General features: G+C 38.3%; 1 protein-coding gene across 7 annotated transcripts in view; it reads right to left on the bottom strand.

Moving 5' to 3' along the window:
* CDK8 (cyclin dependent kinase 8) overlaps positions 1-12,478 on the bottom strand; it is a 68,958-nt gene that overhangs the window by 27,693 nt on the left and 28,787 nt on the right. For 6 of the 7 annotated variants that reach the window (XM_009102839.4, XM_018908518.3, XM_050973696.1 and 3 more), the window contains 2 exons: positions 10,446-10,556; positions 7,224-7,364 (listed from right to left, as the gene is read on the bottom strand). In XM_009102839.4, coding sequence (XP_009101087.1) covers positions 7,224-7,364; positions 10,446-10,556 — 252 coding nt within the window. Of the gene's footprint in view, positions 1-7,223; positions 7,365-10,445; positions 10,557-12,478 lie in introns of those variants that run through there. The other variant, XM_030234502.2, reaches the window with a different exon arrangement.

The following is a 12,478-nucleotide window of genomic DNA, read 5'->3' as shown; positions in this document are numbered from 1 at the left end:
AAAAACCTGTTGTCAGTATTACTGCCAGTTTTAAACATGAAGGTTGTGAGAATTGGGTTTTACTACCACACAATTATTTTGAGAATTACTTATGGCAAAGAAATACTGAGCTAACAAGAAGAAAAACTAAATTTAGGTTCTACCAGACAAAACCTAAGTCAGTACCCTAGACACAATGATGCAGTCAGACCTTTTGGGAACACCTGCAGAATAAAAGGCTACCAAAAAATTACAGATAGGGCTGGACTTGACAATCAAGCAAATGGGGCTTTGAATAAAAGCAGCAGTCTAAAAGAGGTAGATTTGAAAAGCCTGTACCTGGAATAGATATTTCTGACCTTTCCTTGAACCCCTACTTTCACTTAAATCAAGAAAATAAATGAGCTTTTCACTTGCAATCAGAAAAATATCCATCAAGTATTCCCCTATTCAGCACTTCATCTTTTTATAAATTGGTATCTAACAGCATTGTGTGATAAAAGATTATCAAATAACTTTTAGGACTGATTTAGCATTTTTGCTAAACACCGGTTGCTTGAATAAAAATTTTCAAGTGTTATCTGTTCATCCTATGTATCACACACATCTTGGAGTCTTAACTACTCTTTCACAATCCTTACTTAGAACCTGTTAAATGGCCTTGCATTTTCTTATTAGTCCTAAAGCTGAAGATGATCGACCTGTAAAAAGCTGTGAAAGACTACACTCCAATTCAAAAACTGCTTAAAGGGACACAGCCTGTGAATTAAAAGAAAATTAAATCTTTTCACTGCCTTTAAAGATTGATTTACAAAATCACCAGGAAGTCTTGCAGTGAAGTCCCAAACACAACTGGAAGAATAGATTGAATAGCTTCTTTTCATTTATATTCTCCATTTGATCTTAGTACTGAGCACCTTCAGTGAAGAATGAAAAATACAGGCCTGATAGCTTAGGTCTTGGGTATATCTTTCTAGAGATATTGTCATTACACAGATGTTTCACACCAAACAACTGATGATCCAGTAGAAGTATATCTTTCATTTTTTGATCACACAGCTTCCAGAAAGGTTTTAGGGAATACATCACCTTATTCCTCAGGAGAAGAAAATGGCACTATGTCATACCTCTCATCATACTGCAGTCATTTTGCAAGATACGTTGCAAAAATGTCATGCTGCACTTCAAAAATTGGGTATTTCACTGTTTTCTTCACACTGTTCCTTATTCTTTGGGAGCTATTTGATCTTTCATACTCATCTTTCACCATATGCTCCCACATATCCCACCCTTTGTACCTGGCATCTCTTCTCTTGATTTGTCATGACCTGGATTTCAGACTTGGAAAGAGCAGTGATTGAATTTTTCAAGACAAATCAAATGGTGAATTTACAACTCATCCACAGAACGGCTGAGGCTGGAAGGTGCTGCTGGAAATCATCTGCCAGTTTGTTGAGGGTGTGCTCCATCTTACTGTTCAGGTTACTGAATGATGATGTTAAACAGCACTGAAGTCAGAATCAGCCCTTGGGACACTCCACCAGTGACTGGTGTCCAGCTTAACCTGGTGGCACTGGTCACAATCCTTTGAGCCCTTCAACTCATCCCATTTTCCATGCTCTTCACTGTGTACTTCCTTAGCTTGTCTACAGGGCTGGATGGGAGGCAGAGCTGAAAGCCTCACTGAAGTAAGCAACATCCACCGCTGCTAGCCCATCCATTGAGCTCGCCACTGAAGCTTTCAGGTTGGCCAGGCATCATCTCCCCTGTATAAAAATCCATGCTGACTACTCTCAAGCACCTCGATATCTTCCAAATGTTTGAAAATGGCTTTCAGGAGGATGTGATCCATCATCTTTCCAGTAATCAAGGCGAGAGTGACTGGGAATTTAATTTCCCAGACTCTCCTTGAAGAGAGGAGTGACATTTGCTTTCTTCCCCTCTGGAGCTTCCCCTGATGGCTATGACCTTTCAAAGAGAGTGGCCTCTCAATTATTTGCATATATGAATATGAAGCACAAGATTTGATATATCTCTATGGGCTTCTCCATGGTGAACTCAAAGATCTCTCACTACTTTTCCAACTAAAAGGCTGGTAGCACTGCAACAATATGCTCTACTTCTACCTTTAAATATGCATTTGTACAAAACTGACAGACATTACTCAGTCAAAAGTTTCACCTAACAGGCTATTTTTTCAAGGTTTTTTGGGTTTCTTCTCTCTTTTTTTCATCACTGGCATGAACACCAAATACTAAAATCTTGCAGTCCCTTGATAATGTCTACATTTTCATTACTTACTGGTTTGAAAGTGTAATCTAATACATTAAGAAAATGCTCAGAAAGGCAGGCACGGGAGTAGTCACGCTCCCTGTAAACAGAAAAATTAAGAAACTCTAGATAATATTATTTCAGCTACGGAATATTTAGAACTACAGTAAAGTACAATTCACAGGAAGGCATGTGATTAGAAGCACATGCAAGAAAATAAAGTTCTGCCAGACACACTATTCTATTGTGATCTCACAAAAGTACATACCTAATGAAAAACACCTTGGAAACAAAAATCTTGGGAAATGTAACAGCTGACAACCAGAAGAGTGATTGGGTTTGGATTGCTGGGAGTTTTTTTCTCCTCTGAAAGCAAATCATCAGCAAGTCATTACAACACCTTTTGGGAAATAACACCTATTACTTGTGGATCTACTTAAAGTAGAAAATCATCCTAGTTTTTAAAGCTGCAAACTTATTTCTAGAAATGTGCACTATTATTACTTTCTTCTTTTCAAGGATTTAGGTTCACTCCTTCAAATGACCACAGCTTTGGAAGTTTTATAGGAAGACAGAAGAGCATTCTTGTTATTTCTGAAATAATCCTTAAATATTGACAGGGAAACATCCCTGGATTCTGGAGTTCTAATGAGGAAAACTGTAAATTGCCAAGGTAAAAGTTCCATATATTTAATTCTGCCTAAAGGACACATTTAAGCAATGCACACTGTGGAGCCGGGAAAGTAACTAAGATCCTGTCTACAAAAAAAAGACTCTGGCAGTGGCTTTTCCTCATTCCTCATTAAAAGAACATCTTTAATGTTTTCACTAATCCCAAACATGGTAGCAGGTATCCTTGGGAAGAGTCCAGATCTCAGAAAGCCACGCACCAACTGTATTAAAGCCTGACTGCCTCAAAGCTTATTAAAAGCCAGTGCTCGTCCCACAGCAGCCCTCGAGCTGAGCTGCACACTAGCAACACCTTCCTCACACTGCACTGCTGCCAGTCTGCAAATGTCCACAGTGACACAATCCCAGGCTAAATAGGACATGGATGTTACTGACAAAGGCTAAGAGACTGTTAATTCCTTTGGCAAGAGATAGAAGGAGAAGAATGGGAAGCAGAAGCCCAGCACTCTATTCCCCACTTCCATACCTCACTTGCCAAGTGATAATTCGTCTGTTCAACACCCACTCACATCAGGCACAAAGAAATAGGCAGAGAATGCAGTCTGAAGATTTAGGAACAAAAATAATTTTATACTACTGTCCCAGCTTCAGTACTACAAGACATGTGAGACTTCCTCTGGGGTTTTTTTGCTGGAGTTTTTTGGGGGTGGTGGTGGTGGTATGCTTTTAAGCACTGCTGCACCATGGAAGTATTTCAAATACCCTAGGTCCCAATTCCATTATTAATGTAAACTGCAGACTAATCTTACTTACTGTCACCACACAGAAGCTGTGGAGGGGTGCTTATCTCTTACCTGAGACTGGATCCTGACTGTGTAGACAGGACTACTACCAAAAAACTTAGAGATGCACTTTCAAATGCTAACAGGCATGCATGGCTTAAAAGTTATTGTACCATGCAAAAGGACCTCTATTTTGAGCCCATTACTTGAAAAAAACCTTCCAAGCATGCTGTGAAGTGCATTCTGTCTTTTCCCTTGCTGTTGAAGTTGCATATTGATGAAAACAGATCTATGGCAAATCATTGGCTTATGCTTATTTTTAGTGTGGAATAAGAACTTTGAGTAAAGGGAGAAGCACAATAGCTGCATATTATAAAGTGGAAAAATACTCAGAAAAGAAGTCAGCAAAATGCAGTATGTTACAAGCATGCTTGATAACTAAATTCAAAATATTATTAAAACTATAATTGATGCACTTTGTGGTAATTATATGAAGTGTTCTTATTTCCTTCCTGCTACAGTCAGAGCATGAATAAACAATCTGCTTTCAATTGCTCTCAGCCATGAAATTTAAAGAGGCTGAAGAATATGCAAGTCAAACAAGAAATTGTAAAAGGGCTGGCATTTATTTGTTGAAAAATTTTACTGGTACGTTTCAAAGACTTATGGAAAAGTTAACTACTCAAGTACAGTAGTATTCAAGGCAGTATTCAAAGGCAAATACAATCAACATCTCCCTGCTCTGATGAAAAGAGTGAATTGACTTTCAGGTACCCAAGTGGAAGAAAAACAGTCAAGTCTTTAAGTTACTGCAAGATTTGTACACATTTCCTTTGCAAAAGGCACACCATGACCACAAAGCCCACAACAGACAACTGCTGTCTTACAGCAGCTTTTACTGTTTGATACAGAATTCAGTCACTTTGTACAAACCTTACATGAGTTGAGATTTCTTGATTTCAACCCTGTGAAGACAAATTTCAGTCTACATTTGTGTGATTTCAATAGCTGCTACACTTTAGTGCCCAGCTTATAGCAAGAAAGGAGTTGGTTTATGCCATATTTTGTTTCTGATTAGAGAATCAAAACCTACAAAGAATTAGCTACCTAAAAGCTGACTCCACTCAGATGTCTTAAAAAAAAAAACAAAAAAAAAAAACCCAAAAAAATCCCCAAAAGAAAACCAATCCAAACCCAGAAAACTACACTTAGACAGAAGGTAATTATATATATAATCCATACCCATTAAAAAATTCCTTATTCAATGAGAGAATAACAGATTTTTTTGCCAAATACTACACTCTTTAGCCTCATACCAGCCCCAAGCACCACCACTCTTATAATATAGTGTAAGACATTAAAGCAAGCATGTTACTTCAGCAGCTCTGTGGGTGTATCTAAATCCAGGAAAACATAAACCATCTAGAAACCACAGCAATAACTACCATTTAAAGGCACAGTAGGAAAAACATAGTAAATCTGTCCAGCCATCCAATCTGGAGTTTAAACTGATGACTTAACACTGATATTCCTGAAGAATAACATTACAAGTATCCTGGAATAGAAAATCACATCTAAGCATTAATGTCAGTTATGCTGATTTGAATCAGAATGTTAGCAAAGTCCCAATTCTCAAGCTTAACCACCAGGCCCCTTTCTTTCCAAGACAAAACACTAAGTAGAATCCCTTCTCTTACTCACTCTGATAAAAGAAAGCAACCATTGGCAGGTGCAATTCTGTCTTTTGTTCTGCAGGAAACATGTGCCTTCTGAATTCAGCTCTTAACTGGACAGTTTTGAAATAACAAGTCTGAAGGTTTCCATGGACAAGGCAGCACAGGCAGCTCCTGTATAGCTCTTACAGGACTCTCACCAACACAGCTTGACAGGGTTCTGGTGGGAAGACCTCTCAGTCTCTGCTTCGAGCTTTTGGTCTCTTCCTCAGATTATCAAAAGATAGCCAGTTGTGATGGTGGATTTTCTGCTGGAAGGAAGCTTTTATGCTGAACTGAGACCACCAACTCATCTCACAGAAAATAAGATGGCAGTAGTTTTTTTGCAGTTGCCAACTTAAACCCTATCTGAGCTACAGCCCTAGATGTGAAAGGCTCTGTAATAAATTACCAATCTCCTGAGCCATCCAGTTAACAACATGCCTGGTTTTCTTTTAAGCATTATTTCACATTCATAAATTTTCCAAATCTGGAGAAAGTAAAGCATCAGAAAAACTTAGATTCATGATGACAAATCATTTGCTTCCTGTATGCCTCTTAAAAATATAATAAACTTGTCTAAGTAGTAACATGCACTATGTATTTCTATGTTATGTTTTGCTCCACTACTTCATGAGTCATGACAAAGCCACCAGAATCTTTTTGATTTTTCCCCCCTCAGTGCTGAGGCTTTTGTTCCATTTCAAAAGCCAGGAGTGAATTAAAATCATCCACAGAACCACTGCAATAAAGCAAAGTTTCCTTGTACTTCAGTTCTGAAAATGGTGTTTATCAGAGGTATACCTTTTGCCTTCCGTTCAAATGGAGAAACTGGCATTCTGTAAAAGCACTTATCAGGCATGAAAATAGATGTCAAAAAATTAGTCCTTGACCACATTTCCAGGAACACTATTAAAGCTATTTCAAAGACAAAAAGTGACTCTGGAGGAGTAGTAAGGAAACTAGACTTATTTCCCCAAACAAAGAATATCACTGGCAATACTGACTCATAGGAATGGAAGGTCAAACTAATGATACTTTTAATTACTGAAATTTCATTCATGCATAGGAGTATCAGATATAGGTGATACACTTAGAAGTAAATTGAAAAAAAATGCTATCAAAGATAAGAGCTACAGACAAGTGGATCAGAGAAATTACCCAATTTCAAGACAGCAGACAAAGAAGACCAGTTAGCTGTGGGCCTATTTTCAAGGCAAATATATAAGAATTGGTGTGAGTCACCAGCTGAAAAGAATTTGCTGGTTAAAGACACTAACTCAGGTTAAAAATGTTTTCCTTATCTTGTAGTTTGGATTAACATTAGTTTACTTGCATAAATCATCTAAAGTTGGTGTGGCTATACTGCTGATAGATTATAAACATTAGGAGAAAATAATGGCTTTCAAAAGTCACCTTCCTACAAGAAACTGATAATTTCAGAAAAAAATCTTTTTTTTCAGCAGTTCTTACAGCCAGTCATTCTCCCCCACCTACACCAAAGCTGTATTCAGTTATTTATCTTGCCTACACTGATACTACTAGAGGCATTTTCTATACCTCAACGTGCCTGTTATTTAAAACACCCATTTAAAATAGTTTATTTAGAAAATCAAAAAGCATAAACAGCCATCTGATACACTTGCTCTCATAAGCATATCAGATCACAGCCAGCTTTTTAAAGTGCATTCTATTAATCAAGGCCGTCTGACTGCAGTGAAAAATATATATTTATTAGTACACGCTCTTAGCACCAAGGCTTTTGTTTCCCAGTGGTTTTTCATTAAGAAAAACAACCCTTGCCCTCAATCATCATCCCAGTGCTAAAACCCATTGAGGATCCACTTACCAAATCCCTGTGTAACACCCAGTTAGCATGCAGGTAGTGAATACCATCTAGGATCTGATATAACAGCGACTTCACCATTCCCCGAGGTAACTGAACTGGTTTCTTGTTTGCTTTAGAAGCCCTGTGAAACTTGATTATATGCTGCAAAGGGGAAAAAAGAAATGAAAATAAAAGAAGTGCAATGTTTACACAAAAAGATTGCCATCAACTCCTTACACAGACTTCTTAGGGTTTTTTCAACCTTCCATGATTTGTTTTCCAAACTAGAAACATGTGCCTGAAGTCCTAAAAAATTAATACTGTACTAAGTAAAGTGATCACTGTCCCAAAGCAATCTCTCAAAAATTAAATCAGTTTTTGCTGTGGTTTAACCCCAGAAAGCAGCTAAGCCCTGCAGAGTATGAGGAATTCAAAACCAATAATGACCATCAAAGTACATTTCCTTTTAGATCACTGATCTTTCAGGTTTTGGAGGTATTTTTGTTAGGGGAGTCTTTTTGTTAAGATAGGCTGATATCCTGTACATCAAATCACAGAATTACAAGTGTATTACCTCCTACATTATTTTAAGTTAAGCTTTCTCCTACAGTAATAATGACTTTATCATTCAATACCTAATGCCAAGGAAAAATTTTTGCATGTATTAGGAATTTTATACATTTAAATCAGAAGCCCAGATTTATTCCTTCTTTATTTACTATACCCTTATAGCACAGTATTCTCAAAACAGAAGCTGTTGACAGAGCAAGTCTACAAATCTGTCCATCTGAAAGTCAGCCACTAAATAAGACAGAGAAAAGGAACCTTTAGCAACTCTAAATTCAGACACAAGCAATGATGTCTGGCACCGAGGAGGAGCCCAGAAGGATGTGTTGTCTTAGTACTTGAGCTCCAGGTGTCACTAAGTTCAACAACAAGGTGTGCCATAGTTATGGTAACCATTTCCATGTTTGCCTCCTTCAAACACAGAAGCAATTTCTAGAACAAACTTCTAAACATATTCGCACTTTTTTTCTGTAATGGCTCGCACTTGTGTGATCATCAAAACAGCCCAGATCTTTTCTACTAAAACCTGGCACCAAACTTGTATCATGTGCTCTTCCTACATTCATGACTCCTCATATTCCAGGTGCCAATTAGCTAACCCAGCTATTTAACACCCTTGGGGAAACTGTCTTTCCTCTCCTGCTGCAGCCCAGCTCCATACAGCCTGCCCTCCTTCGCTTCAGGCAGCCAGGCTTGGCTTTCCTGTGAGGAACAGGCATATTTCTGCCCTGTCAATGGTAAAAATGGAGATACACAGAGGAAAAAAACATTGATGAAAATGGCACAGTCCCTGCACTGTCAGCCAAGCACCACATGAAGAATCATCCCTCAGCCTGAGCCACAAGTTTTACCTCCTCTCACCTCTCACTTCCACCAACTCCAAAACAAATGTTATTTTCATACAGTGGACAGAGAGAAGTGACTGTTCAGAGACAGGCAGCAAAACAGATGGTTGTCCCAGACTTCTTTTGCTCCTGCTCTAATACACTCTGTATTATCAAGCCCTTTCCCAGCCTTAAAACCTGCTGTCCTAAATACACAAGTGCTGGAGCACTTGATCCATGGCCAGCTCTCCAGGGCACAGAGCCAGTCCAGTCACTGCAACCAAATCTCTCTCAGCCAGATACAGCGAACAACCAGCAGTTGGTGCAGCTGGGAAATTCTGGAGTTCATACAGGTATATGCATGTAAGCATAAATGTCAAAATTGAGGGTCATTCCTAAGTTAGTTACATGTAAACCAGTGTTTCATTAACAGAAAGACTTCTGTGGTGATTTAAGTATGAAGCAAAGCAGAAATGGATAAATACAAACAAGAACAGGTCATAGTAATAACACCCCTAACAAATATGAAGCCTTGTAGCACATTTTGAAACAAAAAACCCTCAAACACTGCTAGACCTTGGTAGCTTAACATATCATAAATATGGGGAGTAGTGGAAAAAAGAGTGCTCTTATTTTTCCATCATATTAAAAACAAAACAACTGTACTCCATTTCCTCAAGATGTTGTTTCTGCTTATCAGCCTTAAGAATGTCTCAACATTTCAGCTGTTTGCTAACATTTTTGTCTCTAATTTTATTTTGGTAACAAAACCTCAATTCCAAGTATCAGAACTTCCAAGACATTTAACTGTAAGAAAACATCTTTCATTTAGCTAAGCAGAAAGAAAACTGACACGCTAGTGCTTAGGCAAACCAAATAATTCCAAACTATAAGAAAAACCCTTTTCAAAAGAAATTAGTTTTACTTTGGTTTGTACTGAGTGACATGCTGACAAAAAAAACAACTCATGATTCATAGTGTGCAATTCTCACATGTACACGGGCATAAAAAATTTCCCCTTGTTACAAATTGTTTCTGTTGCACCCTTTGATCGAATCTTAGCATCTTTTGAGGTTAGTATTTCTAGCATTGAGAGCAATGCTCCTTATGTATGTCAGCATTAATTTGAGGCACACACACCTTTTCTCAGGGAAGTCATGGCTGCATGGTATTTTTCATTTTACCATGCTACTTTATTTAAGTACTCCAAACGGATATTAAGCTTACAAATATTGAGTTATCACAGGAATTCAGTATGCATCTTAAAACAAAGATGAATACTTAAAACATTTACTTTGTCTCCAACAGGATTATATTTTAAAGCTGTATCTTGCAATTAGGAATAAATAGCTTTCCTCCCAAACACACGGAATTCCTGCAGATGAGCTGAGTAAAATTTTCCCACTGAAATGTATGAATTAAATATACAGTGTCACTGCTCTCATTTCATGTATTCACAGATGACAACCAATGCACTAGAACTCTGAACTGTCCTATTGAGAGAAAAAGATTTTAAAAGGGAATTCACTGGCATAATCGATTCATTTTCCTGCACCCTACTTTTGCTGCAATATAGGTTCATATCTACATTTACTTAAGTAGACTTCTAGCTACTGAGAGCTGATTTCTGCAGATTTTTTGCAGTTTTTTATATTCTTAAAGAGATCACAGATTAACTGTGTGGTGTGTTTACTTAACATTTTCCATTATTTTTCCTTTAGTACTGAAAATGCTTCCAACAAACATGGAGTAAGCAGCTATGCTGTGCTTAAAACTTATGCATCTCCCCTGACACTGTCCCTCTGCTGCAATTAAAACCCTAAGCCTGGTACCCACAAACAATTCACCTTACCCAGAGGTCATGCTCAGCGTAGTCAAAGAGAAGCCACACTTTCCTGTCAGCATGAGAAAGGAACACCTTTTGCAGAGAAATGACATTTGGATGCTTGAGCTCGCGTAGCAACTGCAAAAGAAAAGTCCACAACAGTTATATCCATACATCAGGAGCTGGGATACTTAGAACACAAACAAAGAGAAGCTGAAATCTGCAAGCCATAGAAAACCATTTTTTTTAATGAAAGAACCAGTCATTAGTTTCAAACCAGAGCTGAAAGCAGATCATAACCCCCTCAGGGCATTCATTTCCTACTCATTTTCTAAAAGCTCAACTCTATGTAAACCTCATTATTATCCAGGACCAAGATGACTCTGCAAACAGCCAGCTGTGGCATCTGCCCTTTTGCATAGGCTGTCATTCCTATTTGGGGTACCCCATTTTCTCCTCACTCCCAATTATCTGGAAACACTGCATTTTCATTGCAGTCATTTGAGACTGAATGGGACAGCTGATGTAGAGAGCCTCTTAATGCAGCTTAACCAAGATGTGGTTTGTAAAGTGGACTCTGCTGATCTACAAGGTCACCACTCTCTACAGAAGAGGGTCCAGCTTCTGGACCACAACTACAGACTACACCAGTTAGTACACGCACAAGATTATACCAGTTAGTACATTCACAGAGGCCACCCATAAAACAGCACCCAGTTCAAGAGAAAATTATTCTGGATGCACAAAGGCTGTTGAAAGGTAACCTGGTATGGAGCTCTTGAGCTAAAACAAATCTGGGTACTAACAGCAGAGACAGCCCTAGCAAAGGGACACACCTGGATCTTCTTTCAGCAGCAGTGAGCCATTAAACCAGCTCAGCTGCTTCAGAAACTACAGTTTGAACCCCACCAAAAGGAAATATAGATGAGATACAGCACAACAACTGAATGCAGACAGCATCAGTCTATTGGAAGTCTACTGGTCATGTCACAATCATACCCATACATGTACTCATTCAATTGCTAAGAAAGAAAAAAAGCTTATCTATCTGTGGCAAAGCATCAAATTCCGACCAGTTCAGTGTGGCAAAAATAATGACATTCCTTAGTAAAAGGAATGGTTAGAGCTTTTTATTTTTTAAAAAAATGCCAACAGAAAATTAAACTACTCTTTGAATACAGAATTTACTTCTGAGACAATCTATTTTCTATAAAATATAATTTTTCCACTACATAAGAGGAAACAAAAAATTTAATTCCCTTTTATTTATACCTCTGTCATAAGTGCTAAAATTTTAGCTGCTACTGAGATAGTAAAGTGGAAGTATATATATATATATATATGTGTGTGTACTTGTTTCCTTCTTTCCTGTTTCATTAGAGACAGACTTGCATTATGACTCACTGACCAGTCTTCAGTGTGCCATTTCTTGGAAAAAAGGACCTATAACCCACAGAAATTTTACCTCAAGTACAAGATCAAACAGGGAGATAGTGCAGAGAAGACAAAGCAGAAAGAGAAATCAATGCAGAAGGCTGTAGAGTTTCAGCATGATAAAATTCTAAGATTTGTAAAAGCACTACATCGAGGCACTTTAAGGCAGGATCTACAAGAAGTATGGAATTCTTTAAATGCCCGTTTAATTCCAAGAAAGAATAAGATCAGTATGGGAAAAACCAAGAAATGCTTATTTGCACTTTATCAATTACAGGTGGGCATTGCCTGTGCTAATTTAACCCCAGCCAGAGGCTAAACCCCACAGAGCCCTTTGCTCACCTCTCTCAGTCAGATATGAACAAAGAACAAAAATGCAAGAAAATTTCTGACTAAGACAGTTTAGTAAGTGAAAGAAAGAGGAATAAAACACCACACCCACAACAAAAAACAACAGAAGCAATGCAAAGGCAGTCACGTACAACTTCCCACAAGAGAAGTGGTGCCCAGCCAGTCTCCAAGCAAAGGCTACCCCTCCAAAGGGAGGAGGGGCAGGAATGGGACACAGAGAAAGCCTGAACACTGTAAGCAATAGCCAAAGCACTGCTGGCTTATCAACACTGCTT

Source organism: Serinus canaria, chromosome 1 (assembly GCF_022539315.1).
Source record: "Serinus canaria isolate serCan28SL12 chromosome 1, serCan2020, whole genome shotgun sequence".
Classification (NCBI taxonomy): domain Eukaryota; kingdom Metazoa; phylum Chordata; class Aves; order Passeriformes; family Fringillidae; genus Serinus; species Serinus canaria.
Note: the sequence above shows the minus strand (reverse complement) of the source record. Positions and strands in the feature narration are given on the sequence as shown.